The sequence below is a fragment of the Aythya fuligula genome, chromosome 5 (genome assembly GCF_009819795.1).
Source record: "Aythya fuligula isolate bAytFul2 chromosome 5, bAytFul2.pri, whole genome shotgun sequence".
NCBI lineage: Eukaryota > Metazoa > Chordata > Aves > Anseriformes > Anatidae > Aythya > Aythya fuligula.
In genome coordinates, this window is record NC_045563.1 from 43792780 (window position 1) to 43820253 (window position 27474).

Genomic DNA, 27474 nt, shown 5'->3' on the forward strand with positions numbered 1-27474 from the left:
TACAGTTGGGCTTGGTCAAGAGCCATCACGCCGACACCTGCCTAATGGCCACATTCTGCATTTCCCTGTCAAATAGGGCTGACCAGTTTTCTTTCCAGGCCCATTTTCCAGCAGAGAAGCAAAGCAGTTTCTTCACTGCAGGCACAGTGATGGCCTCCCTCACAGATGAAGCCTGGTCCCCAAAATCCCAAATGCCATCAGCCCACGTCTGAGTGCAGCAACCCCACGGCAACACGTTCAGAAGGCCAGCTTCCTGCAGTGGGGCCTGACCTTGTTTGAAAGGAAAAGTGAAGGCAGGGACACATACCAGGGAACCTCGAGACCCTATGGTCTATCAAATTTCATCCATATTTTCCTGTCTATCATGTATTTCTTCTATCTTTACATTCATGGTTACAAGAATCAGAGTCATAGAATACCAAAGTTGGAAGGGACCCACAAGCATCAATGAGTCCAAGTCCATCGAGTCCAACAAGCCCCTTCTGACCTATATAAAGCTTCTGATAATTTGTGTGTTTGTGCTAATTGTCCTCTGTTTTGAAAAACAAATCTTCCCTCAGCAATTTATTTTTTCCAAGGTGGGAAATACTGACTGCTTCACGTACACTGAGTTTAAAAATTCAGCCTGCCTGTTCCACATGGGCATTAGAATCACCTGCGGTATCGACAGATACACGTAAAGATTTCTTACTGGACTTATTTCACAGCTATGAGCAATGCATGAAACTGCAGAAATAGCTGAGGAACTTTAAGTTTTATAAATAGTGAATTACTCAGAAAACAGAACTGTAGGGAGATGTTCTGCAAAGTAAGATTAAATCTGATAAAAAGGTTCAGATTTTCTACCCTTACCTAAAAGTAGTATCTTTAACTAAAAAACAAAAATGTCAAAATCAGATGTTTCATTTCAGAAAATAAGATTTCTTATTAATGCTTTCAAAATAAAATTACATATTCTCTACACACAATTGTATTTATTTCTTAATTGAAAGTTGATGTGGAAAAAATAATTTGGGGTCAAATGCAAATAAAATACTTCAATTTTTATTTCAGATATGAACCATTAATCTATTATTTACTCTTCTAACTATAATCAGTGTCAAAATTGTTACTATAAAAAGAAATGACAAACATCACAGTAGTAAAAGTAACAATATATAGAAATAAATATGTAATTCAGAGGTAGAAAATACTGGTAAAACTCAAGGTAATAAAAGAAGAACTTCAAATCCCATGCCACATTCACATTTTAAGAATTAACTGGTCCTCCTGCTAAGCTGAAAGACACAAGAAAATATTTCCTCTCTTTTGATATCATGATCTGAATAAGATTCTGGGAGCCAACATAGACAACAGTGTCAAAAGGGAAATAAATCTCAATAAAACCAGAAGGAATTAAAACAAAAATCCGAGAACAAAGTGTACAAGTTTAAGGCCTTTAAATACTTTTTACAGGGTATGAGTCTCAGAGACATCAAGGTAAACATTGTCATAACCCATAGTACTCTTAAGATGTTTCCCAAATGTTCTGAACTCAGTGGTCCGATTCTAGTCCTGAAAAAATATGCCATCTATATGTGAAGGAGGTACCTTCAATTTCTATTGCAAAGGGTTACAGCAACACCTGTTTTTAAGAATTCTCCTAATTTCTGCACTGATTTTTATTTCCAAATATGTTATATCTCATTCAAACTACTAATAGCTGACAGGAAAAAAGAAGTTTTTATTTTTTGTGAGAGTGAAAATACGTATTCACGATTCAGTATGCCTTTTTTAAAATAAAGGAAGCATTGTTTTTTCTATCTTTTAGTCTCTCATTTTTTTTGCAGGAGAAAGTATTTCCTCTCTTTTGATTTCATGGTCTGAATGAGTTTTTAAGATCCACTTACCAAGAGAGAATACAGTGTTAAAAGAAGGAAATAAATATCCATGAAAACAGAGGGGACTAACAGAAATCTCTAGTGGCTCACAACTACCTCTCACTTAAACATGTTTTAAAGAAATTAATTCTTCACGCTGACACTATACTGAATACTCTTTAGACAATAAATCACCTCTCTTAGTTGACTGAAACCAGCAGAGGTAGAAGCCAGCATATTGTTTGCCCCCTCCTTTCAAAGTCTAGTTCTTTGAAAGGGAAGCAGGGGAGCCCATCGGTACACCAACACGTACATCAAACTGGCTTGTTCCTCACCTGCACTTCCCAACAAAGAGCAGCCTCAAAAAAGGCAAAAGCAACATCCTGCTAGCACAGTGCAAGAAGGACTGATCATAGAGCATAAGATGTGGAAAGCTTGAAGAGCATCTTAAAAATACATAGCCTTTGTATCAAGCATTCCCCGGGAAAACAGCCTTTTGCTGCCAAAGGCAGACACAGTATTTCACCAACTGAATCAGTCCGTGTCTGTACATGGACTGGGACTGTTACACTTCAAGAAAACCATCACTTCACACATACCTTGTTAGGGGCATCTTTGCATTTGTCCTCTTAAATATGGCTGCCCTGCAGTTACCTGCCCAGACAGAGCATGTGATAAATCTCCCTAAGGAGGGGTCTGAACCATTCTAGTTTTAACTACCCTCTGTTGCAAAGGATACGCACGCCATAAGTCTTGCTTTTGGCTGATTGAAGCAGAGTGAAACGGTCTGACCAAGCACACTTTCACACGTACACAGAACCAGACACCAGATAAATCCAGACAATCCTCAAGCATCGTTCCCAGACACCACAAACTGTCCACAGGTCCTCTCCTCTGCAGGAAGAGTGGAGGCTGGCACTTGCCATTGCCTTTGGAGGAGGAAAGATGTAAGAGATTTACTGGCAGCTCTGCACCTTCCCACCCTTTCCGTATCACAGACATAGTTACTGAAGTGCTTGCGTTTTTCTCAGTGCGTAGCTTGGAGTTATGGTAAATAAGTGTTGTGGTTGGTATTTCCCATGGTACAAAAATGTATTAAAATAACTACTGAAGGGGAAAAAGAAAAAACTCAAGGGCCAGGAAAGTAATGAGGGAGAAATACAGCTCCATCTTTTGCTGGAGATGAGGAGTAACTCAACTCTAAAAAATGCAGAGACCATCATAATGCTGATTACTTAATTCTTACTGAAAGTTTGCTAAAATGTTCTAAACAATAGGTTCTAATGTGTTTTAACAACTGCTTTTCAGAAATTGCTAAGTGGCTGTCTTCAACCAGTTTTAAAGATAATGAAATAGTAAAGTTTGATTTTTTTTTCTCTCAATGAATAAACTACAGCTAGATTAGACTTTCATTACTTTATTGTATTCAAAATCCCAATGAAATGTAGAAGAGTTACAAACGATTTTTTATGACTCTGACCAAGCAATCCCTGCCTGTCAGAATGGCCAGGCAATGTTCAGCTTTGGCAACATGTACTTTTCCGGAATGGCACTCAACGTATGTTACAGAGGCTTTTTGCATGCTATGCATCTTTACAAATATTTCTAATTTCTTTATTTTTAATTTGTACATCTCAGCAATCAAGAGTAAAGGTGGCAACTGAAATTCTAACCTGGGACTTATTGTTTGTTCCATTCTGCTCCAAAAATAAAGGGTTAAAGTGGATAAACTGAATTCACTGTACCTTCATTTTTCACAATCAATAAATCTCTTTTCCATTTATGAATCATTACAAATGTGTGCATACATAAGTGTGCATGAAGGAAAGACAAAGAATTCATTTTTTAAGAATGGCTATGGGGAGGGGGGGGATGATGCCCTGGATTACTCTCAAAATGTGCAGATGACCATTACCAAAGGAAGTGGAAGGAACAGCATGTTCACCAATTGCAGAGCCAGAAATAACAGAAGCCACAGGTTCAACAACAGCCATATGACTACAGGCAGGCTCTGACTGGGCACTTCCCATTCAGGATTAACATAACGTTTATATGAAGCAGAAAAATCCACCTCACTTACTGAAAGCTATGTATTTCTCTAAGAAATGTGTGTCTCCAAGATGGGAATCAATACCTCTGGCTTCTTGATTGAACAGACAGATGAGTCCACAGACTGGAAGTGCCAGGTGCCGAAACAGGATTTGAAATGCTTGGAAGTATGTCTTGGGTCTCATCCCAAAGATCAGCATCCTCAGCTCCGACTGCAAAAGAAAGATCTGACTGTCGGTTTGCTCCTGTTCACAGTATCACTGCTGTCTAAAGTGAAACAGAAGAGTGAACATACAGCAGATGGAAGTGGGGCCCTATGCATGTCTTTATTAAAGAGTCCTCAATGTTTACACACAAGAAAAGTTTTCAAAATGCTAGTAAAAATACATCTCCCAGCTAACAAAGGTCTTCATGATGTCCCGAGCTATGAATGAATGAAATGAATACAGTACTAAAATCCACCACAACAGACTGAGTTTGAATTTTGTCTTAAAAAGATCGTCCCTGCAGAAGAGAGCATGCTGCAGAAGCTGGGCAGAGAGCAGCTCAGTACCGATTAAGGTAAAAGGTGACTGCTCCTCTGCCCCTTTGTGAAGAGAGCACTGACAGGAGAGGAAACAGATTCACCCGGTCACTCCTCGCAGGACGCTTCAATTACAATATAACCTTCATTGCTAATCTACAACACGTAAACTGCTGGTAGAGGAGGGTCTGCTCCCTACCAGGAACTGCTGGCTAACCGTCACACTTGAACTCTTTCAAGGAGAGACCCGTGTGTGTATTGGCTGTCTCCCTCAGTGCTCAAAATGCTAGGCTGTTGCACTGGAGGGTGCTTCTGCGCTGCTTCAGGCTGTGGTTAGAGGTACCCGCAGGAAAGCCTCCCTGGAGAGGAGGAGCTGTCCCTGCTGCAGTGCACCTGTGGGCCTCAGCCAGCCACCAGGCTCTGCCACATGTCCGTGTGGCTTGAGACCTTCTGCCTCCAAAAGGAGAAGGATGTGCAGTTCCTAGACCAGAGTCACTGCTTCTGTTTAGAGTCACTACGTTTCTCTTTAGAGTTTCTAACAGGCTATTATTATTATTATTACACTATGTTTCTCTTTAGATTTCATAACAGACTATTAATTCAGGAAAAAAAAAATAAATAAAAAATGAAAGTAACATGAAGGAATGTAACTAGAGTAATGGCATGAATTAACAAATCAAGCCCAAGGATGTCAGAAAAAAGGGCCATGTGCTGTGACTTTTGCTGTGTCCCTCTAGGGCCTTCAAATCATCTGTCTCTGCTGGCACCAGACAGCCCAGAGCTGGGCACACAGCAGTGCTCTGCCAGTATGGCACCAGTTTGCCTGTGTCACACCAACATCTGTGCCCAGGGACCTTCCTGAGGCTGCAGACTGAAACCCCGTAACACAAGCACCACTCAGTACCTCTTAAGCACAAAATTGAAAGTGACACCCAACAGCCAGTATGTAAAACATTTTGCAGGGTGAACATTTTGGGAAGAAAGTTTATAGAAAAGCATCGTAGGTCTGAAAAGAACACAGGAACAAAAGAGAAATGCAAAACCTCAGGAGATGAAGGGAACCAGCAAAAAGAAAAATGTCAAGAGGAGGGGAAGGAGGATTGCAGTGAGGGTGGGTGAATGTATTTTCCCAGTGAGTGAACTGCAAGGCCAAGTATTGTGTAGGGCTGAAAGTTTAATTAGTACCTTCTTCTGTCCTGTTTGATCTTTGCACAAAGCCTTTCTTTACACAAAGGACAGAGGGGTTTCTGTGGTGCTGTACGGGAAGGACAGCCAGTGTCTCTCAGTGCAGGCATTTCCCGTATTTCCCGGAATAAATGGGATGCCTCTCCATTTCTCCTGCTTTCCCCTCAGCCTCCAGAGGACTCCAGGGAAATCTCACCGGATCATGAAACTGCGGTGAAAGATTAACCTATGTGAGTGCAGTTCCCCCGCTCTCTTGCCCCAGACAAGACATGGCAGTCCAAGAGAAGCTAATGCCCACTGACCCCCCAGGGCCCGGCTCGAGCTCCGGTTTTCTGCCAGCTTCATGAAGTCCAGGCAGGGAGGATTCAAGCCCCCTTCCCTCCCCGAGCTGAGAGGAGGAAGGGGGCCGAGGGACAGAAGGCATTGGAAAGAGAGCAGGGCGGTCATCGATTTGTCACCACTGGTTTCAAGGAAACGGGGAAGACTTGCTGTCAGTGCTAACCATACAGCAGGCATCGTCTATAAGACAGTGGCTTCCCAGAACATTTTATTAAAAAAAAAAAAAAAAAAAAAAAAAAAGTAACAAAACTCCCTTCCTCTCTTAGCTACCACACCTCTGAGAAACCCGCAAAATGTGAACCAAGGCCAGCAGCAGAAAGGGTGAACCATTGCGGAGCTGCACCAAGTGCCGCTCGGCCTGTAGCAAGCACCTCAGGGAGAGGTGGGCTCTCGTGCCTGAGGACAGTGTTTTAGCAGCCACTGGCAACTCTTTAATTCACCACCGAAGTCTAGAGGTGATCAACCCCCTTGGGTGAGCGTCTTGAGGAGAGAGCCGACTACAAGCCAGCAGTTCCATGCAAGCTCCTGGGAGCCAGAGAAGCAGAGAAACGCCAGCAGAAGTTCCTGACACCTGCACCAAGTGCCTTGAATGGTTTTGAACTTGATACTCCCGTAGGGGAAGAGCATGTCCTAAGTGAAGCATCGCCACCTTTATTCTGCGTGGGCAGCATAAAAATGTGTTCCTGGGACATCAAAGCTGGGGGAGGTGGGGAGGGAGATTGGGTTCTTACAGCTTCTGCACTTCATTTGAAGTAAACTGCGATTTTTATTTTTGTTTTACAAGTAACTTCCCCGCTCACATTTCCCACGCACATGCAGGACAACTCTCATGTACCTGCTTTGCAGTACACGCACAGACGCTGCATGATGTGCAGCCCCAGGTGGGCTGTGCCTGAGCCTGCTTACACCCACACATGCACTGAACTAAGCTGAAGCAGGCTCTGAAGCATCTTTTTTATTTATTGTGTGGCCGTTTTTAAGGGAAACAAACATGTTTAAATCCAAGCTAAACCCACAGACCCGCCACGACACTGGCAGCTGGGGCACTGCCTCAGTCTCCCACATGCCTGGGGGTGCCCGGCCTGAGGCAGGAGGCGGCGGGGGCGGCACGGCGGCACCCACCCGGCCCTGCCCTGCCCTGCCCAGCCGAGCCCTCCCAGCCCAGCCCAGCCCAGCCCGGCCGCCCCGTCCCGCCCCGGTGCCCGTGCGCCCGGGTCGGGGTTTAAAGCCGGCGCGGGGCAGCTCTGGCGGTGTCGGTGCGGGCTCCTCTCTTCTCCCCTCACCTCCCATCCCGTCACCATGCCGCTCGCCGCCCTACTCCTCGGTGCGTACCGCGGGTGGCGGGGCAGGCGCAGAGCCGTGCTCCGACTCTCCTCGCCCCGACCCGACCCGACCCGACCCGCTGTCCGTCTGTCTGTCTGTTCGCAGGCGCCTTCCTGCTCTGCGGCCCCGTGCGCGGGAGCGACGGCTCGGGTGAGTGTGCCGCGTGCCTCTCCTCCTCCTCTTCCTCCTCTTCCTCCCCTCCCGGGCTGCTCCGGCGGGGCACGGAGCCAGGCGAAGGGGCCGGGGGGGCGATGGCGAGGGGTGCGCGAGCGAGTGCGGCTGTGTCGGTGTGTGTGCTGGAGCCGGGCCCGCCCGGCGGCACCTGCCTCTGGCCGCGGTGCCGGCGCGGGGCTTTCAGGCGGCCGGGCGCGCTGCGGGAGCGGCTGTGAGGCGGGCGGGCGGCCCGGAGCCGGAGCCGGAGCCGGAGCCACCCCGGGGGCCGTAGGAGGCGGCTCGAGGAGCGCCACCGAGGGAGCGGAGCCCGGCGGAGCCCGCGGCGGGCGGTGAGGTGAGGTGAGGCGAGGTGAGTGCCTGTGCCGGCCGGCACCGCGCGGGGGCGGGGGGCAGCGCCGGCTGCTCGGGGTGGCTTCAGCCAAACGGCTGCAACAGCGCCCCGCGCCCTCCCGTGTGCCGCAGCACGGCCGGGACTTAGCCCACCAGAAATAGACAGAAATGCACAATAATGGAAAACCTACTGCTCCCTCAACTCCTTGTCTTACTTTACAGGCGCATTGCACGTCTAGTGTCAACGGCCTGTCAGGAAACACCTGGAAAGGGCTTTTAGTAATACCTGCTGCCAGGGCTGGAGGAGCCTCCGTAAGCGGAAGGTATCTGGGGCTAAATTATGTTAAGGGAATGTTGGCGAATGTGGCTTTGCTTTTGCGTTATTACTAGAAGTAGCAGCACATGTCTGCACATACAGGGTGAGCAGGTAATGTAAGATACTGCCTCTCACCGTTACCCTGAGCCCAAGTTCAGCACAACTCAGTTACTGAGCTAGAAGCTTGCAGAAACTTAAAAAAAAAAAAAAAAAAAAAAAAAAAAAAGCTTAAATTCTGAAGTAATGAAAAGAGCATCAGTTTCCTTGGATATCTGCTGTATTCAGGCTCCTAACTGATCAGAGAGGTCTTATCTTTCCTTGTGCTCCCCCTGAAATACCTAAATTCAACAACTCCGGTTACCATACCCAAGGCTGTCCATATGGGTGGGTTAACACTGGCATATGACAGATCGTAAGCGAACAGAAGTTGATCAGAAAGTGCAAATCTCAGGCTGAAATAAGTAACATAGCCCTGATGCTTCCTTAGAAATTCCTCTGCTCTTGTTCATGTCAGGATATGTACTTAACGTTACATGAATTAGTGTGCAATCTATGAATGTGCTTTCCAAAATATAAGTAGATCTGTATCTACCAATATGGTTTTATTCTGGTATAGATGATACTTGTAAGAATATTCCTTGCATAAAACTATATATGTTTTTTTGAAGCCTCAAGGTAAAAACAAATGACTCAAAATTTTCTTGCTTTGAAATAAATGAAACTAAGTACTACAAGAATCATACTTAAGAAAAAAGTAAACTGCATTTTATGACCCATAAAGCTATTTTGCTCTAGGAATCCCTGCCCTTTATTTAATAATGTACACAGATATATGTGCTTTCTTACATAAATTCTGCTTTTCCAAAGCAATGCATGAGAATATCACGGTTAGAAAAGCTCAGATTTTGTTTTTAGTTTTTATTTTTATAGTGTCTTAAGTTAGTGACTGTCAAAAACAAAGTGAAAACTCATCATAGGTGGGCATGAGAAACAGTTATTCAGAGCAAATCAGTACATGGGATGTAGCAACAAAAAGATGGGAACTGATGGGATGACTGAAAGCATGGTTGTTGGATAGAAGTTTCAGGACAGAAGTGAGTCTTCACTTTTTTTTTTTTCTTTTTTAGGTCAACAGTGAAGGAAGACATTCATCCTTACCTTTAAATATGGCTTAAATCAGGAAGAAATGCTGTCTCTTTTCTTTGTACTTTGTTTTTACAGTGTACCCTAATGTGGTGTGTTTCTGTGAGGCTTAAAAAGTGTGTGTCTGGACAGAGTGGGATTATGGTCACTTTATTACAGTTCTGAAGGACTAATCTTAGGCTTGTGTTCAGAGGTCTCTACTTTCCATCACAGTCCAGACTGGGTAGGAGTCTAGGACCGACTCCTTTCCTTTAAATTGCAAGCTTATCATTCCTTCTTCTAAAAATGCATGGATTTAGATTTTAACTTTTTAATGGTGTTGATTATTGAGTTAGGTAAGTATCTAGAGAAGTATTTCAAGTGCTACAGTTCTTGTGTTCTTAAATTACAGTGACTATGAAGTAACTGCAACTTAAATTTTATAGATAGCTACTTGGCTGGTCCTGCAAGGATGAAATACCCTTGATATTTGGATATGTTAACAAAAACAACCACTCTCTAACATTTTAATAGTACTATCACATGAAATTTGGGAGAATTAATATGTAATCTGGCAAAGAATTATTCTATATGATTCAGTATGCAGTATGATTAATATACTCTCAAGTTCACACTGGATTGCTTGTGGTTTTATGGGATTTATAGAGAGCGAAATTCACTACAAAGTTGGTACCATTCGTTTTAACTTTGTTACCCAGTACATCTAATTTTTACTCTGCTTCTGACATTCCTAATGTTCATCTTGGAATAATAGCTTATAGGAAACTGTATCTGCATAGTAAAACAAAATGAAACTGCAGCTTTTTAACTAACGGCATGAGTCCTTCAGTGCATGTTACAAGCTGACGCGCCCCCCCCGCCGTTTGCTGATCTAGCTGAGGTATGACCTGTTAAAGCCCCTAGGCCCCTAGCTACCGTATGTCAGCTGTTCACACAGCAGCAACTTGCTTTTTGCTCTGAAGCCCCCCCTTTCATGGTGTAGATGAGGTTTGTAAGTTTTTAGTACATTAAAAAATCCCATGGCTGGGCTATAGTGAGCATCTGTGCTTTCATGGCTAGGGAAAACACAGCCAGATTCCACCCCCCACATCCCCTCCCCATCCTCAGTGCTATCAAAAATGTACGATGTTAGTCTGACACATGACTGTATTTAGCAAGTGCCTGCTAGTGAGAGAAATGCGGATCCCCAAGCGATAAGGAGCATGTTAATTACACATCTGATTGTATTTGTATGTACAGCCTGACAAGGAATTCACTCAGGCTAACCAACTAGAAATGGCAGGTATTACGGATTTCCTGTGGTGTCTTGCACTTCTGGAAGCTAGGAAAATGTTCCAGGGTACATGGCACAGGTGGTACTATGAGAACAGATTACTGTTACTGCTCCTTGCAAGAATTTCTCCACGGATGTCCAGCCTTCTAGCTGCTGTTTGGTCTCACCAGCTGCCACTTGGTGGATGTTTTGATTGCTGCCCAGTAATCAGCTAACAAACTTGTAGGAGTTCCCTGAAGTGATTAGGGCACTCAAATGCAAAGTAAATTGACTTTCAGCATAACACCTATAACAGCGCTTTTAACAATGAGAATAATGAGCTTTTAGGTATAAGCATGGTGATTCTGCTTGTTTTTCAGACTTTTGTTTTACGGCAAATGGATAAGACTAGGTATGGAGAGGATGTGAGTAAAACTTATTTTTAGGGTACCTGAGAATCAGAACTAGATCACTTTACAGTGATTCTTGTTACAGAATCACAGAATTTCTAGGTTGGAAGAGACCTCAAGATCATCCAGTCCAACCTCTGACCTAACACTAACAGTCCCCACTAAACCATATCCCTAAGCTCTACATCTAAACATCTTTTAAAGACTTCCAGGGATGGTGACTCCACCACTTCCCTGGGCAGCCTGTTCCAATGCCTAGCAACCCTTTCAGTAAAGAAGTTCTTCCTAACATCTAACCTAAAACCTAGACAGCTTTCCTTATTTTGAAGGCAGGGAAAAAGTAGTACTCCCAGCTTTCTCTTTTCTCCATCTGGACTGTGTACGTACATCTAGTGCACTTAACTAACTTGTATGTGCTGACAGATAGCAGCAAAGATTTTTCAGGAAGATATGATTAGGTAGCTTACTATAAATGCAGTATAGCACTAATGAGGATTAGCTATATTTAAATGCAAAACTACATGCATGTTCTCCAAATATCCTTGGATCTGTGCAGCAAGTGTGAACAGACACTTCACTGTGCACCTCCAGCTGTAAATGTTCTGCTTTTCAGCTCTAAAGTCAGTGGGATTAGCAGGAGGCACCAAGGCAGCATGCTCTCTTCCATCTGCTGATTAGGAACAGCATATGCTCCAAAATCATTCTTTCAAATAACAGCAGCTTATGTTAGGGTCAGTAAACACCCTAGGGTAAGAGTCAAAAGAGTGGGCAGGGAAGCAGGCAAGAAACCAATCACTAATCCCCATAATCATACACTTGTTGTGGTGTATGCATGGATTCATTAGCCAGACTGTCAGCTCTCCTCCTAATATTGTGGAAAAATTAATTTTCTGAGTGCATATAGAAAAGCTTCTTGCACCTGCTAGTGCTCAGCGATGACAACATTTACTCTTAGGAATTTCAGAATAAATACCCAGTCAGTTATGGGTTGAACTTACGATGTTGAATTAATGTTGATCAAAGCTAAAGCTCTAACCTGCTGTGCTACCAGACTGGCTGTGCTGTGCTGTGCTGTGTAGGATGGTGGTTAAGCATCCAAGACAATGACCTCTAAGTTTGCAAAAGGAAAAGTTTCAATTTGCCAGGCAGAATTGTACACTGGTGTAAATCTGTGTATGTAGGTGCATGCACATGCAAGTACAGTAACAGCTCAGAGATGACTCTCTGGAGAGCAACTCTAAAGAAAAAAGGCAGAGTTCTTCATGAGAAATGCATGTGCATAGCACAAGTAAATTCCATCTCTGTGGGTGAATCTGACTGTTCTTGGCACAAGGATCATGATGATATCTGTTGCAATGAACTGATGTGAATGCTTTAATGCTACTCATATTACTGAAGTTAGGAAATGGGCACTCTGTTTTTTTGTTTGTTTTTATTTTTAAACACTGACTTCAGCAGGATTTGTTGCAGAAGCTAAGGAGATAGATGCTGTGTCAGCCTGCTTCATGAACATCCCTGGACTGAGCTTCCCAAATGACTCCTGGATGCCCCACAGCTGGAGAGCACTGTGGGGACATCTGAGGCATTCAGTTTCTGTCTCAGCGAGTGCCACCCACTCTTGTGTTCCACCTCTATGGTCTTCCCCTTGCCTTTGTCTGTGGTAAACCTGCACGTGTTGTGAACCACTGCCATTCTTTTCCACTGTAATATTTTCCTGGATATTATTTTAATGTTCAATGCTGTTTGCTCTTTTTAAAAGCTTTTCCACCCTGCCTCTCTCACAAAGCGTGTTCCTCCTTGCCATAGCTGCACATTTCTAAGTGCCAGAGATCCTTACAGACATACTGGAGCACAAGATGAGATGCTGTACCTAATTCCAAATCCAAACATCTAGATTGGGGATTGGGTACAGTAGAGAAGGTGGTTGTTTTATTTAAATAAAAGATTTTCAGGTCACAAGTTTTTCTTCTTTTTTCTCTTTTTTTTTTTTTTTTTTTTTTCCCCCCCCCTGTAGTTTCCACTGCTATCACATGCTTTACAAGAGGACTTGACCTTAGAAAGGAGACAGAAGAAGTCCTTTGCCCAGCAAACTGTCCTCTGTGGCAATTCTACGTCTTTGGGGATGGAGTTTATGCCTCCCTTTCCAGTGTCTGCGGAGCTGCCATACACAGGTAAGGCAGACGGTCGACTGTTAATCCATGTGTTAAGCAAGTTTATACAGTCTTGCTGCACTTCTGAATTTGAACCTTTTGATGACATCATAATAAAGACTTCTCTGGACTTCTGAAACCATGCTATTCCCATAATGGGAATGCCATTAGGACAGAGCACAGCAGAACAGAATGGCTGGGTGGCTTGCAAGTTACCTGAGTTGTCCTGAAATGTTCCTGAAAACAATGAGACTAATGACATGGCAAAGTAGCAAATAGGCTTTCACTGTGAGACAACTCAAGTGTCGCTGGTAGCCATAGAAGGATGCAGTGTAAACAGTAATTAATGGGAGAATAAAAGCACACTTGCATTTTTTTTTACTTTAATTTATGAGATCTTTCCTGAAAGTGTTGAAGTCAGTTTAAGCTCCCATTCAAACACCCCTATCCATGATTTGGGTCAATGTAATCTGTAAAGTTTATTAATTGTAATCAGAGTACTATTTTTTGTCACAGAATTTCTTTTCTGACACTTCCTTGATGGGCATCAAACTTGATGACTCATAATTAGATCATCTTAATTAGACCAACAGCTAGCTGAACTCATTCCCATATCAAACGGAAAACTGAAGGCTAGGAAATATATCCAGATAACCCATGCTAAATAGATGTCAGTAGAATAGTAGTAATTCCTGAGGTGAAAGAAAACAGGCTGGCAGAAATCTTACTGAGGTTATCTGACTTTTTTTAAAATGAAGAATTACTTATTTGAAAGGTAAATCCTTTTTTGAATCAATTTTAAATAATGGAACACTAGCTAAAAGCAGCTGGAGATGATGTGATCTTTCTCAGATGCCTGTGGAAGGTAGAATGATTCCTGTCAGACTGACATTAATACTTTGAAAAAACTTTTTGGCTATTAAAGGAGGATTCTTAGCTTCATCTGTTAACTGGCTGTAAAAGATGTACTTGCTCATTTAGAACTCCTCATTGAATGATTCAGAACTGCATGTTCTAACTCTGGAGTGGACTGACACTAGCAACAGAAATTTAGGTTAGACTTGAGGAAAAAGTCTAGCAATAAGGACAGAGGAGATGGCCTGGTGTATTCAATGAATTGGACTGAACAGTACGGTTTCTAAGAAGATATCCATCTGTCTAGAAGAGCTAGAAAACTGTCATCCTAATTTGAACTGAAAGTACAAACTAGATAATCCTGTACATTTTTCCAAACTTCTTAGATTTCTGTAATTAAATATTACAACTATATTTAAAATTAAGACTTAGTCATACACACAATCCAAACTATTTGTGTCAAGAGGCTCTATTGAAACCAAAGTAAATGTAGTAAGTATGATACCTCAATACGTTAGAGACTTTAAAAAAAAAAAAAAAAAATGATTCATTCTATGAATCTCATGAATGGGATTTAATTGGCATTTGTGGATTACAACATAAGTTATCCTGAATCTCCTCAAACATCACCAAACTAGTGATTCTTTAAACTAGTCTTACTTAGTTTCTAGGTACATTTATATTAACTTATGCATAAACTACAGTTAAAAAAAAAAAGTCTTATTCTATTTGTGCATTCCAGATAAGACTACTGTTACCCATGCAGAAAGGCTGAAACTGTTCCATGGAACAAAGCATTTAAAAGAAATTTGAGCATAGTTATATTCTCTTCTTACTCCCAAGCAACAGGAAGAAACTCTTTCAAAATGAAGTTACAACGCTAAACTCTGCTATCAGAGTATTTCTGAATTTTAAAAACTAATTTTACACCAAAATAACTGACTAGAAGATAAAGGACAAAATAAAAAGCTTGTTTAAACAACATAAAAAAAATCGGGATTTTTTAATTTAAACTCCTAAGTAAACTAAACATAACAATGGTTTTGGTGGTAAATTTCTCAGATGCTGTAAAGGAGACTAAGGCTTAAGGTACTATGGGGTAGCTAGAAAGAACTTGGGAGATATTGGGGGGGGCAGGGAAAGAAGAGGGGAAAGTTTGTTTTTAAAACTTAAGAGTTGGTTTGAAAGATAGTTAATTGTTTCTGTGCAGTGTCTATTTAGATTTGTGTGGTCTATTTAATTATTTTTTTTCTTTTTGAAGACCAGCTTTAAGTTAGCTGCTATTAGTCCTGTCAGCCTCTTGTGTTCAGACCAAAATTCACTATGTGACAGCATTTTCTTGGTTTTGCTGGAACTATTAGAAGCCATGATTAGTGGTCATAGTGAGTGAGGAAAAGAGATTGCTGGATGGAAGAGAGGGCATAGCTGTTTAGTTCTCAGCTAATTTCAGTACAGGCTACAGAAGCCAACTGAAACAGACAAACTACTTCTTCCTTCCAGCTCTGTGTTGCAATGGCTAAACTCCATTTCACCTTGGTGCCAAAGCAACTCCAAGAACACGTTGCTAATAGGTATTACCAACTCCTGCGATCATGGTATAACTAGATGAGTACTCTTAAGAATTTCAGAATTTTCTTCCAAGTTACTGAAACAACTCCATCTTATTTAAAACTGCGTGCCCTACATTATGCATGGTGAGTGCAGCACAGCCCTATATATATGTGTGTGTGTATATACACACACACACCCCCCTTAAGCACTGTTGAGGGCCTGTGTCACTACGATGACTGCTGCTATCTTACACAAAGCACGCTCACCCCACCACCCTCTGTTTCCAGAAGCATCATTCCTGGAAGCAGTAACTTTTTTTTTTTTTAAAAACAGAAAAATGATTGTGTGAGCAGGTGTCAGTTCCTCCTTCCACACACATTCATTTGTACGTGTTGGGTCCTAATTGAAGCCTGATTCCTAAACTTGTACATACACTAAATACTGCTTATTCCTCTGAGTAGTTCCATTACTGTGATGCGATTTTTTTCTTGCAGCAATAACACTACATAGTGCATTTTAAAGAATTGAGCAGAATTCAGTTATTACTCCAGATGAATAAGCTTTCTGCCTGCTTTGGTTTGTTATATTTGGCTTTTTATCTTTTTCTGTCCTTATTTTATGTGCAGTTACTCTCAGGAAACAGAATATTTGTTTAATATTTTCCTTTGTCTGGGCAGAAGAATAGAAGTTTTATTTGCCAGGGGAAGAATGGAGAACCTCCTACCAGGCTGATGCTATGTAGGCATAAAGAACTGAGTTAAATCTACCACTGAGTGATTAATTGGATTAATAATCAGAAGGGCAAATTAAGGACTAGGTTCTGAGCTTGTGCAGTTTTGTTCTAGTGCCAATTCTACTAAATGGAGACCTAACCCTATGTTGCAGTCATTAGATGCTAAATAGGCGTGCAAATTTTTTTAGAACCTTCGTAACTAGTCACAGGGTGGGAACACTTGCAATTAAACATCAGGTTCTCAGAATTCAAGTGAACAAAAGCAAATCATGGTGTTACTGAGTTGGCGACAAACTAACCACAAAGACTGGCCACTGAGCTGCCTCAGTGTTTGCTATAAGGCTATTGCCAAAACCTTGTCAGCCAGAGGGGCCGGGCTTCTGAGCAGCAGCAGCAGGCCCCCTGGGAAACTTTGATACATTGGCTGCTTCTGCTGCTGTGCCCTGTCTCTTGCCAAAAGCAACAGGAGTGCAGCAGAGACAGAAAAGCAGAACCTAGAGGGCCAGAAGATGCTGGCACGAAACCCAGAACAGCTCCAAAGCACTGAACTGGTGGCAGGCAGGCAGCAGGATACTGCTGTTTGGAGAAGGGGAGGATGCTTCTTGAGCCATGGAGAAAGGTGAATGATGTGGAAAGAGGTGGATACATCTATTGGTAATAGAAAGGAAAGTGAGAATTTGGCTAGCTTGTCTGTTTTTAGCCCCCTGATGATAACTGTTTTCATCCAGGCATCCTGTAGGAATCACTCAGCAATGGTAATGGGGACTTCAGGTCAAAATTCTGCCGTGCTACCTGAGAGCAGACCTTGCTCTTTCTCTTTTCTCCCTTTTGGTGGGGAAAAAAAAAAGAGTGGACTGGACACCCGTAGTCATATTTGATACATGTAATTATTAGCAAAAAACATACTCTGCAACATTGTGCTTCTGGACTGTAAGACCAAGTCTGCTCAGTATGTATTTCTTTCAACAGTCTATGGGCAGTAGTGCTGCCCTTGGGTTTGGGGCTTTTCCTTAGAGTAGCACATCTCTGTTCAGATCTATTTCTCTTCACTATCTATGAGGATAAATGTGAGGTGCTATTTAAATTTGCCAACATAATAATCTGATTTTAAACTGGCATTCAGGGCAACTTTACTAAAGCTTCTTTGTCTATACACTGTATAGAGTATTCTTAGATAAATTATCTCTGTATTTTGAAACTGCCATAATCTTTAAAGGTACAAGAATTAAATACATACATAAATATAACTGTAGTTCCATTTAGAAATGCAAATCACGTCAGTGGATCAGGAATGCATTTTAAGTAGTCCACAAGGAGATTCATGTGGAAACTGCCAGAGATGCCCAGAGCTCAAATTACCATAACTGTGCAAGATTTTCTAAACTCCAGCCTTGATTATTCTACTTTCATGGTGTTTTAAATCAGATGAGGCTGGGACTCTCTTCAAGCAGGAAGCCAAACAGATAGGAAAAATAAACACAGAGGCACACATTGCTGTGTTTCAATAATCTTGAAAAGGTTGTTTGTTTCCCATGCTACTGTACCTGCCCAAGTACCACGGACCATTAAGCTTTTCCTTCCATTTAGAGAAGCTCAACGTTGAACTTTGGCCCCTAAAAAAATAATATCCATTCTTGCAGCATATAAAAAGAAATCTAAAAAAGAGTTCTGATGCCTGTGACTATCACAACAACCCCTCTGCCTGCAAAAACAAACAATGGAAGTTCTCCCTCTGGGCAGCTTTTAACCCTGAAGTTTCCTAAATGTGTAAATCCAATGTCCCGTTGCGTATTGACATAATCCTCTACGTCCTGACAGTGCTAACAGGCTCAGCACGTAAGCATCAGCAAGATTTTCCAATTAGCTGTATCTTCGCTTGTCCCGCGTGACAGGCAGATCTGGCAGGCAATCTCCAAACCTGCTCATTCAGTCATGAGGTGAAACTCAACAAGAGAAAAATGTTATCAGACTTCTCTAAGAAGATTTTAGCCTCAAATCTCTTGTTTTTGGAAAACTTCCTCCACAGATTTTTCTACAAGTTTTCTTGTCACTTCTACATTTCTGAACTGACTTCTAGTATGGCATTAAGGAGTACAATAGTGTTATAATACTGAATATGACTTTATAAGATACTTTTAATCAGTAAGCTTCTTGGTATTTTTTTAAATAACCCATTAAATGTGTATTTAAGTGGTATGCTTAAACAAATGGAAATAGCTATGATCTGTTAATTATTTCTGAAGTATTCCAAATTCTGAAGCTGCAATTGTGAAAATCACAGAGCTGAACAGCATCTGTTGTTGATATACCATTTGTGAGTCTAGATGGAAACCAATCAGGAATCTTATATGGATCGAGTTATTAACTTGCATTCTATTTATTTCAGTTTTCACACTTAATTTTTGCTCCAGGTGAATGAGAAGAAGATACTTTACACTTTGTTCCTACTTTTATCAGTAATCGGATGGTTGCTGTCAGCAATGCCTGCCATTTCTGACTGCAGCCTGTGTGGTTGCTTAACACAATATCTTACGTACAAATTACTACTACAAGCAGCATTTTTCTTGTTTTCTTAGCTTTGGTTACTTTGCAGTCAAGCATAACAAATTTTGGTTTGGCAACAAATTTTCACGAATCATAATGAACTCAAATACATTTTCCTGTAGCTCTTACCTTTACTATTCTTCTGCTTCAGTCTGAGCAATTAGAATTTTAGAATTTCCTAATAATTGTTTCCTAATAAAATATCCGAGTGATGCTCCGTGGAATATTTTCTCTTAACCTTTTCAGTATCTTATAGTTTATTTTTGCCTGAACATAATCTTCTGCCTATATGGCATCAGTTTTCAGGAAGCTAGTGTCCAATATACTAATGATGGCATAATTGTATTGCATTTTCTTGTGATTAATACGTCTAATTCATCACAACTTTTTCTGTGTCTCAGAGGGGTGATCACCAACGCAGGAGGACCTGTAAAGGTACAGACTCTCCCAGGACAGGAAAGCTACCCTGCTGTAAATGCCAACGGGATCCAGTCTCAGGTGCTCACTAGATGGGCTTCATCTTTCTCAGTGACTCGTAGGTGTCTAAAAACTTACTATTTTGCAAACTGCATTTCAAATATTAATGTAGCTCTAGGAAACTTCCTCAATGCACCTGTATATAGAAACAAATGTGACTAGTATACGAAATGTAATCAAAGTTTACTTCTAACTCATTTTATCTTCACTTTTCCACAGTTTTCTTAAAATAGTACTGTTCCAGGCAGACTAGGCTACCTAGATTATACATAAAGATTATTGGAAATAGTCTAGAAAGACTATTGCAAATCCAGTATTCTTCAAGCACTCATAACTTCATCTAAATACACTGAAATACTGATATAATGATTCTATGATATAAATTAATTCTTCCAATATTTTGGCAGCTACCAAGAATGTTGCACTTGAAGCAGTGGGACGATCAGTATCAACAGCACGTCCTTCTACAGGTACAAGCTCTCTCCAACATGTCTTGTTTCACAGAACTTGTTTTTAAAGAAAACATATGTACAATATCTGCTTTGACATGTTTTGCATCAGCAAAAGGAAGACTCGTTTGTAATCAGTGAGATTGATTCTTGTTTTAGTAGTGTTCATGTAAATGAAGGAACACTTAAATTTGGAAAACTAGTAGATAATTTAACAGAAGGAAAGAGTTTGTGAGCTCATTGGATATTCATTCCAATGAAGTACCAGAGAAGACATTATGCATTTCTTCTTGCAGAACTACGTAACTGCTAAAGGTTGTCAGAACTTATCGGAAATTTAGATGTTGTTTAGATTTCTCTGCAGAACATGCTGCCAGTAAATGGCTAGATCAGTTTTTATGGAGGCTTTTGGTATATACATATTGGACTTGGATCTTGTTTGCAAAAAGAACATTTGCTTCATTGTTTAAGTCCCAGCTTGCTTGCAAAACATTAAAATTGAACAGCAGATTGCTAACTGAGAAAGAGAAGTGGCAGCACTTGAGATGCTGAGCTACAGCAATTTCTGTATGTCTTCCCGTACACGTTCTGATATTCAGCTAGACAGGTACAAGAAAGGAAGGTTAAACAGCTTCATTTGAAAAAGAATATTCTCTAAGGAGCAAAGCAATAGCAGTGAAATTTTAATTATTACACTGATTGAAGGATGATGCAGTCCCATGCCAATTTTTATTGAGGATAGATTGCAATGTAATTCTTAGACTAAGCTCCTTCGATTTCATCTTATTGTTCTTAAATGATCCATGCTGTTTCCTTCATTGAAGGCAAAAGACCTAAGAAGCCCCTTGACAAAAAGGCTGGGAACAAAGGTAGGAACCTATAGGTTTAGCTTCTGAAAAGCAAAATTGTAACCTTTACTTTGTGCTAAGCTAGTCTAATTATTTTGGATGCTCGCAGACTGTAAAGCTGATATTGCATTTCTCGTTGATGGAAGTTACAACATTGGCCAACGTAGATTTAATCTGCAGAAAAACTTTGTTGGAAAAGTAGCAGTGATGTTGGGAATTGGAACAGAAGGGCCTCACATTGGAGTCGTACAAGCCAGGTAATAACAGATGTACACAAAATATAACTGAGTGATTAATAAGAGAAACCAAGTAATGTATCCCTGTGTATTTTGCAGAACAGTGTTTGCTCAATAATGGCAAATGAATAGCAAGAGAAAACAAACTCCAGCTTGCAGCACTGGTTTCTCTGTGCTATGCTGATATGTTCATGGGAGAAGACATGACAATTTCATCATGTGCCTTTGTGATACTTGTGTAATTTTCAATTATACCAATGCATTTAGTTTAACTTCCAACATGTTAAAAATTTACTTCTGGATATATTTTAAACTAGTATTTTCAGCTGGTTAATAAGCTTAAGAATCATCCTGTTCTTAATTTATCCACCCAGGTACATGATTCCTCATGCTAAGGATTGTGAGAACTATTAAGTGAGGAGCATACTTCTATTTTAGTAATTAAAATGGAGAGATAAGTATACTTGAGCAAGAACAAAATGATGCAAATGCTAATTTAGCTTGCTAATGCCACAATGATATGAAAAGTCAACCACGTGGTTTATTAATGTTTTGTTTTTCCACAGTGAACATCCAAAAATTGAATTCTATCTGAAAAACTTCACTTCTGCAAAAGAGGTTTTGTTTGCCATAAAGGAATTAGGCTTCAGAGGAGGCAATTCTAATACAGGTGAGTTCATACGTCACTGAAAATAGAAATTCTGTCTTTACATAAGTAAAGACATATTTATATGTATGTATACACGTATAGTGAAATACTTATTATTCTGTTAGGTAAGAAAGTGTTTTAAATACCACATTTATCTTAGGTTCAACATTTTTCCACTAGAACATTGCCATATTTTTTGTTTCATTTTCAGAAGTCAGGGTTACTTATTGTATGCTTTATATCATTTCCTGTGCTTAGAGTAATCAATTTTTCACTGATAAGTGATATTTGAGACAAATTCATATCTAAAAGGTTTAACATTTATTTCTTCTTATATGGTTAATTTAGGACTTAGAATTATCTGAGAATAAAGAGTAAGCGGTTGTGAAGGGATGTTTGCCAAATACGGAAACTGAGCTCTCCAGATATGTTGAATTTCACAAGCTAAATTTAAGTAGCTTCTCAACCTCTTCCTTCCAATTCATTTGGCAGACGCTCATGTATCTGCTTCCTAGTCTAAAACAAGACCTGTGGGGGAAAAACATTTCAGTGTATTTTTTTTTCCCCCTCAGCTTTATCAGTTTTTTAATATGATATGGGTTGCTCAAGTTTCATGAGTGCTGAAATATCCTGGGACACTATTTCACTGTTACACTGGGTTCATTCTGTAGTCATAACTAAAATCCAGGACAATTTCACATAGGAAACTGGTATGAAAATGTAATTGTATTGTTTCTTTGTGTTTTGTTTTGTTTTACCATTCAAAACTAGGGAAAGCTTTGAAACACACCGCTCAGAAATTCTTCTCTTTGGAAAATGGAGCACGCAAAGGAATACCCAAAATCATTGTAGTGTTTCTAGATGGCTGGCCCTCAGATGATATAGAAGAAGCTGGTATAGTGGCCAGAGAATTTGGAGTCAACGTATTCATTGTATCTGTAGCAAAACCTACAACAGAGGAGCTAGGAATGGTACAAGACATTGGTTTTATTGACAAAGTAAGAGAATATCATTATTCCTTTTTCATGCATAGGTATGATTCTAAAGAATTTACTTCATGCTAGAGTCCTAAAGAACTAGTTTTTACAAATTTCATAAAATATATTCTCTCAAAACTATTAAGACTATCAAAATATCAGGACTGCAGATTTTGGGTAAGCCTTTTAGTTTCTTCTTGCTAAGTTATATGCTTCTGCTGGTTTATTTTCTTGCTAATGGGGCTGCACCGAGGTACCGAAGTGCTATCACACTTCTCCCAGTTTAGAGTCTTGGCCAAATTATAGCTGTTGGACTCTGTAATTACATTAAGATTCCTGGAAGGGGATTCCAGGAATAGGTAAGTGCATCAAAGCAATTAAACACGAGTGTGGTATCTTCTGTCCTAAAATGGCAGGATCTTTCAGGATCTGCTCTATGGAGGATTATTTTGCTATAATCCTAGGTAGTTACTTTCACTACAAGGACAGAAAAGATTGAAAAACACTTCCTAACAACTTCACATGCAAGATAATCTTGGATGAAGAGTGTTGGATCTTGCTCCATACGAGTTAGCATAGGAATTCAAACACAGGTCTCAGTCTCACAAGAGCTTTCTAAGTGCTAGTTCATTACGTAGGTTTTCATAGGGAGGCTTTAAGTGTCTAATTTCAGGAGAAAGTTCATAGCTCAGAACATGAACCTAATGAAGCACTGTTCCTCAGCATGCACAAGACAGCTTGTTTCTGATCCTAGGTAGGTCCAGCTCTCATGTACTTACAGGCACAGAAAGACATGATCTTATGTGACCGAAGCCTGCCCTCCCTTTCTGCATTTTGATCTTAGCCAGATAAGTTACCACCTTGGAGAGCTGATTTTAAATCGAATCCCCATCTCAATTACCTGCATTTTACATGTATACTATGGAAGCCATGGGAAAAAGAAATTTTACTTTGAATTACCTGAGACTGTATTTTGTACTCAACTGCATATCTGTGTCTATGATGCATTATGGATTTAAAAAAAAAAAAAGTGCTTACAATGTTAGAAGGGAAAAAACAGGCACCTAACTTTCAGTGGATAGGGAAAAATGTAGAACTTTCAATCCTTTGGACATTCAGTAGCCATGACTTACTTCCTTTTCAAAAAACAACTAAAATGTCCAGTTGTTGCAGTTCTCATTAACTACATGACATTATTTGAAATTTCTGTAGGCAAGGAGGCACACTTCATTTAATTATTTAATAAACTAAGTTAGAGCTTTCACTCACCTCATCTACAGGTGTTTGTCTTTAACTTCTTCAAAAACAAACAAAAGGACACCCCCATAAAACATCGTCAGGCTCCAATTCGAAGCTGCCTTTAGAAGAAATTCCCATAGGTGTATGATTGGTATCCACAGAACTGCTGTTTCAATATTCACCTTGTGACTTTTGTTTTCAAACAGGCTGTCTGTCGAAATAATGGCTTCTTCTCTTACAACATGCCCAGCTGGTTTGGCACCACCAAATATGTAAAACCCCTTGTCCAAAAGCTGTGCTCACATGAGCAGATGCTGTGTAGTAAGACATGCTACAACTCTGTCAACATAGCCTTCTTGGTAGATGGCTCTAGCAGTGTTGGAGACAGCAACTTCCGCCTTGTGCTTGAGTTCATCAGCAACGTTGCGAAGGCTTTTGAGATCTCTGATATTGGTTCCAAAATTGCCACTGTGCAGTTCACTTATGATCAGCGCACTGAGTTCGGCTTCACAGACTACACCACAAAAGAAAAGGTCCTCTCAGCTATCCGGAGCATTCGCTACATGAGTGGTGGCACGGCTACTGGTGATGCCATTTCTTTCACAACCAGAAATGTATTTGGGCCAGTGAAGGATGGGCCTAACAAAAATTTCCTTGTTATTTTGACTGACGGTCAGTCTTACGATGATGTTAGAGGACCTGCTGCTGCTGCACAAAAAGCAGGTAAATGATTTTGTGATTAAAAGCAGCAGAAGTTGATTCATGCAGCTCCAGCAAGCAAATCAAGTATCACTGTTGTTTTAAATTAAGCAAAATATGAGTACTGAGGAACTGTTCACATCACTGATGTTCCATTCTAATGGAGAAGCTAGGTATGTAGCCATAAGTAGGCTCACTCATGGCGATTCTTTTTTTAAAAAAAAAAGTACACCCAGTCTACTTTCCTAAACAAGGCAGAAATCAGTAGATTAAAACCAAAGAGCCATGTCGTGAAGTTCCAACTAGCGCTGGCATCCAATGGCATTATTTCTGTTCTCCATCATCATCTATGAGCGAAATAGGCAGTTTTACCAAAAAGCCTCTTGGGCTTCTGATGCTTCAAAACTCTAAGAGTACACAAAGCATCCACATTTACTTTCAAAATTGTTCTAAACACTGTTTGTTTTTTTGCATTTCAAGATTTACTATGTCAATCCTGGGTTCATATATACCAGTACAAAACAAGATGCTAACTCTCAGGATATCCCCTATTTCCACCAGGATTCTTCCTGAGACACCTCTTTATTAGATTTTGCCACCAAGTATCAGGAATTAATCTCTGACAGCCTGCAGGTGCAGAAATACTAATTTCTGATCTAAATCAATTCATGGTTGTAGAAGCTGATGTTTTTCTTGTAGCCATAGACAAAATGGTCTTACTTATTTTTTCTGTACTGTTGCATTGCAGGAATAACAGTCTTCTCTGTTGGTGTTGCCTGGGCACCTCTGGATGATCTGAAAGACATGGCTTCTGAACCAAGAGATTCTCACACTTTCTTCACCAGGGAGTTCACTGGACTGGAGCAGATGATTCCTGACATTATTCGAGGAATCTGTAAAGATTTTTTGGACTCTAAACAATAAAGCAAAAATCTGCTGTTGGATATTACTTTTCTGACACTAAAGATTTATGAAGCCGAAATGGTCCCTCTAAAGTGCAGGTGGTTTATTCTTACATATGCTGTCCTAGTGTAAGGGATGAAGAAGAGCTACTTCTTGTAGTCAGTAAAGGATTTGTGTGAGCTTGTTACAAATTGTACTTGATAGGGAGAAGCAGAATTTGGCCAACAGCTATTATTACTTTCAATACATTTATAGTAGCCCAAGTTTAAAGCTAAGCATATTGCACACTTAAGGCTATCACAAAGCAGCAGAGGAAACAATACAGCTCTGACATTTTTGCTGTCACTTACTAGATGTCTTCTTACAAGGTAAACATAATATAACTTTAAATACACAGTACTACCTGTCTTCTAGAAGCCTTCTGTAGCTTATGACTCTGTGTCTTTTCAAGGAGTTCTCTTGATAGTGTGAAGTACTCTTGGTGCTTCAGTTGTCCGACATTCGTTATTGTCAGGCAGCTTAAGAAGAGGTATGACAGATTGTGGCTAAAGAGTCTGTTTTACTAGTTGAGATTTTGCTGTGGTGAATGATAGTGCCATCTGCTTAGTAAAGTTTACACCAAAAGACATGTATCTTATACCCACAGCTTTCTGTGGATCTATGTTGTTGACTTCTGGCACAGGTTTTGAAAAGTACTCACAGCACAGTATTTCTGATTGAGGATCTGGGTCCCAAGTAATACTACTGCTTCCTACACCACTAAGTCAACGGTGATATTGCTAACATCTGATAGCCTGGATTTTCTCTCTCTACTGCCTTGTACTATCTTTATTTTACAAAGTTGTTACTGGCTAGACACTTACAGACAGGAACTGTGGGCAAAGAGATTAAGTTAGACCACACACTGGGGAAGGAAAACATTCAAATTCAAATCCAAAGGCATCTCCAACCTTGAAACACAACTGGCTTATATCAGGTTACATGCTTAGGGAATAAGAGAGCAGACAAACACGTACGAGGGATTCACTAGCTCACAGAATAACATATTTCTAACATTAATAAAGCCACTATCAAAAATGTCTGAGGTTATCTTAAGAAGAAAGTCTTCTTGAAAAGGGGCTTTTTTACATACCATGTTGATGTTTTTATGCCTACATGCAAGGGGTTAAAATGATTAGATAATTCAGAGTTTTTTCAGATACCTAGAGAGAATAATGTCGCTCAAGCACTCTTTAGAAAATTGTTTTTTGCAAGTAAGATCCGTAACAGAAAACAAAACAGCACTTTTCCTACCAATCTAGGGTTTCTTTTTTTTTCTTCTACCCCCTTCTTTTTTTGTGGTATTGATTGTAAAATTCTTAGTAGTTGTGGAGTGGCACAGAAGGGATTGTATTCATCAGGCTTTTGTTGTGTATTTTTAATAACTTATGACTGGCTATATATTACACTAAACATGAATATGAATGGCAAGGATGCCTTGTATTTTTCTATTAATTGTTATCCCTAATTTTGTTATGTGTTTATAGATAAGAGTATTTCAGCTATTGCTGTATAAATTCATATACAATATCAACTTTGTGCAACAGTTTGATTCATTTCGAATAATTTTATAGAAATTTATATATTGCAAGGAACTGAGACTGTAGGTTTCAATCTGGATCTCCGTTTCTACACCTAGACCATGGCACTTTTTACACCTCACACAAATTTTTGAACATTAATCTCTTTAAACATGAATCACTTTGTATCACATCTTTTGGCAGTGTGATGCTTTCTAGCTGGTACTTGTCTGACAAGTGCAGTACGTAGCCAAAAAAGGGTACCCAGGCTGTGACTGAAGGTCGGCACGCAGCAGGGAGCCCTTCGTGCTGCCAGACCTGAGTGCTTTCATACTGCATCCTCAAGATGAGTGCAATAAAAACAGATCTTGGAAGCTGACCTTTATTACCCTTGGTAAAACTTGTAATATTGAAACAGCAAAGAACAAGGCAAAATCCCAAGGTGAGGTCATCCTATCATTCTTAAAAGAAAATAATCGTTTTGAAGGAATTTACTTTGACTTTCAAAATCAATGCCAAGAAAGAAAAGCTACAAGAGCACCAGCTAAAAGCCATTTACATCAAAAGCCAACAACTATATTTCTCTACAACTTTTGAAGCGACTGGGAGGTGGGGGGTTGTTGTTTGGTTTTGCACTTATAAAGTAGAACAGTTTCATCAGAACAGTATTTTCTCCCGTAAGAGTAAGCTCCCATATTAGTG

At 40.4% G+C, this 27474-nt stretch overlaps 1 protein-coding gene across 2 annotated transcripts; it reads left to right on the forward strand.

Annotated features, from left to right (window-relative positions):
* The first annotated feature begins 7201 nt into the window (after positions 1-7201).
* On the forward strand, positions 7202-26497 carry COCH (cochlin). Of its 2 annotated transcripts, none has more exons than XM_032188191.1 (11): positions 7202-7279; positions 7384-7428; positions 12918-13074; positions 19138-19271; positions 19621-19683; positions 20487-20531; positions 20620-20767; positions 21313-21416; positions 22167-22393; positions 23818-24334; positions 25059-26497. In XM_032188191.1, exons 1-11 carry the CDS (start codon positions 7255-7257, stop codon positions 25232-25234), a joined length of 1641 nt encoding a protein of 546 aa, XP_032044082.1. In that variant the 5' UTR covers positions 7202-7254; the 3' UTR covers positions 25235-26497. The 2 variants fall into 2 exon arrangements, with proteins under 2 accessions (XP_032044082.1, XP_032044083.1); XM_032188192.1 differs by lacking the exons at positions 7202-7279; positions 7384-7428 and adding exons at positions 8040-8105; positions 9226-9576.
* Positions 26498-27474: the final 977 nt, after the last annotated feature.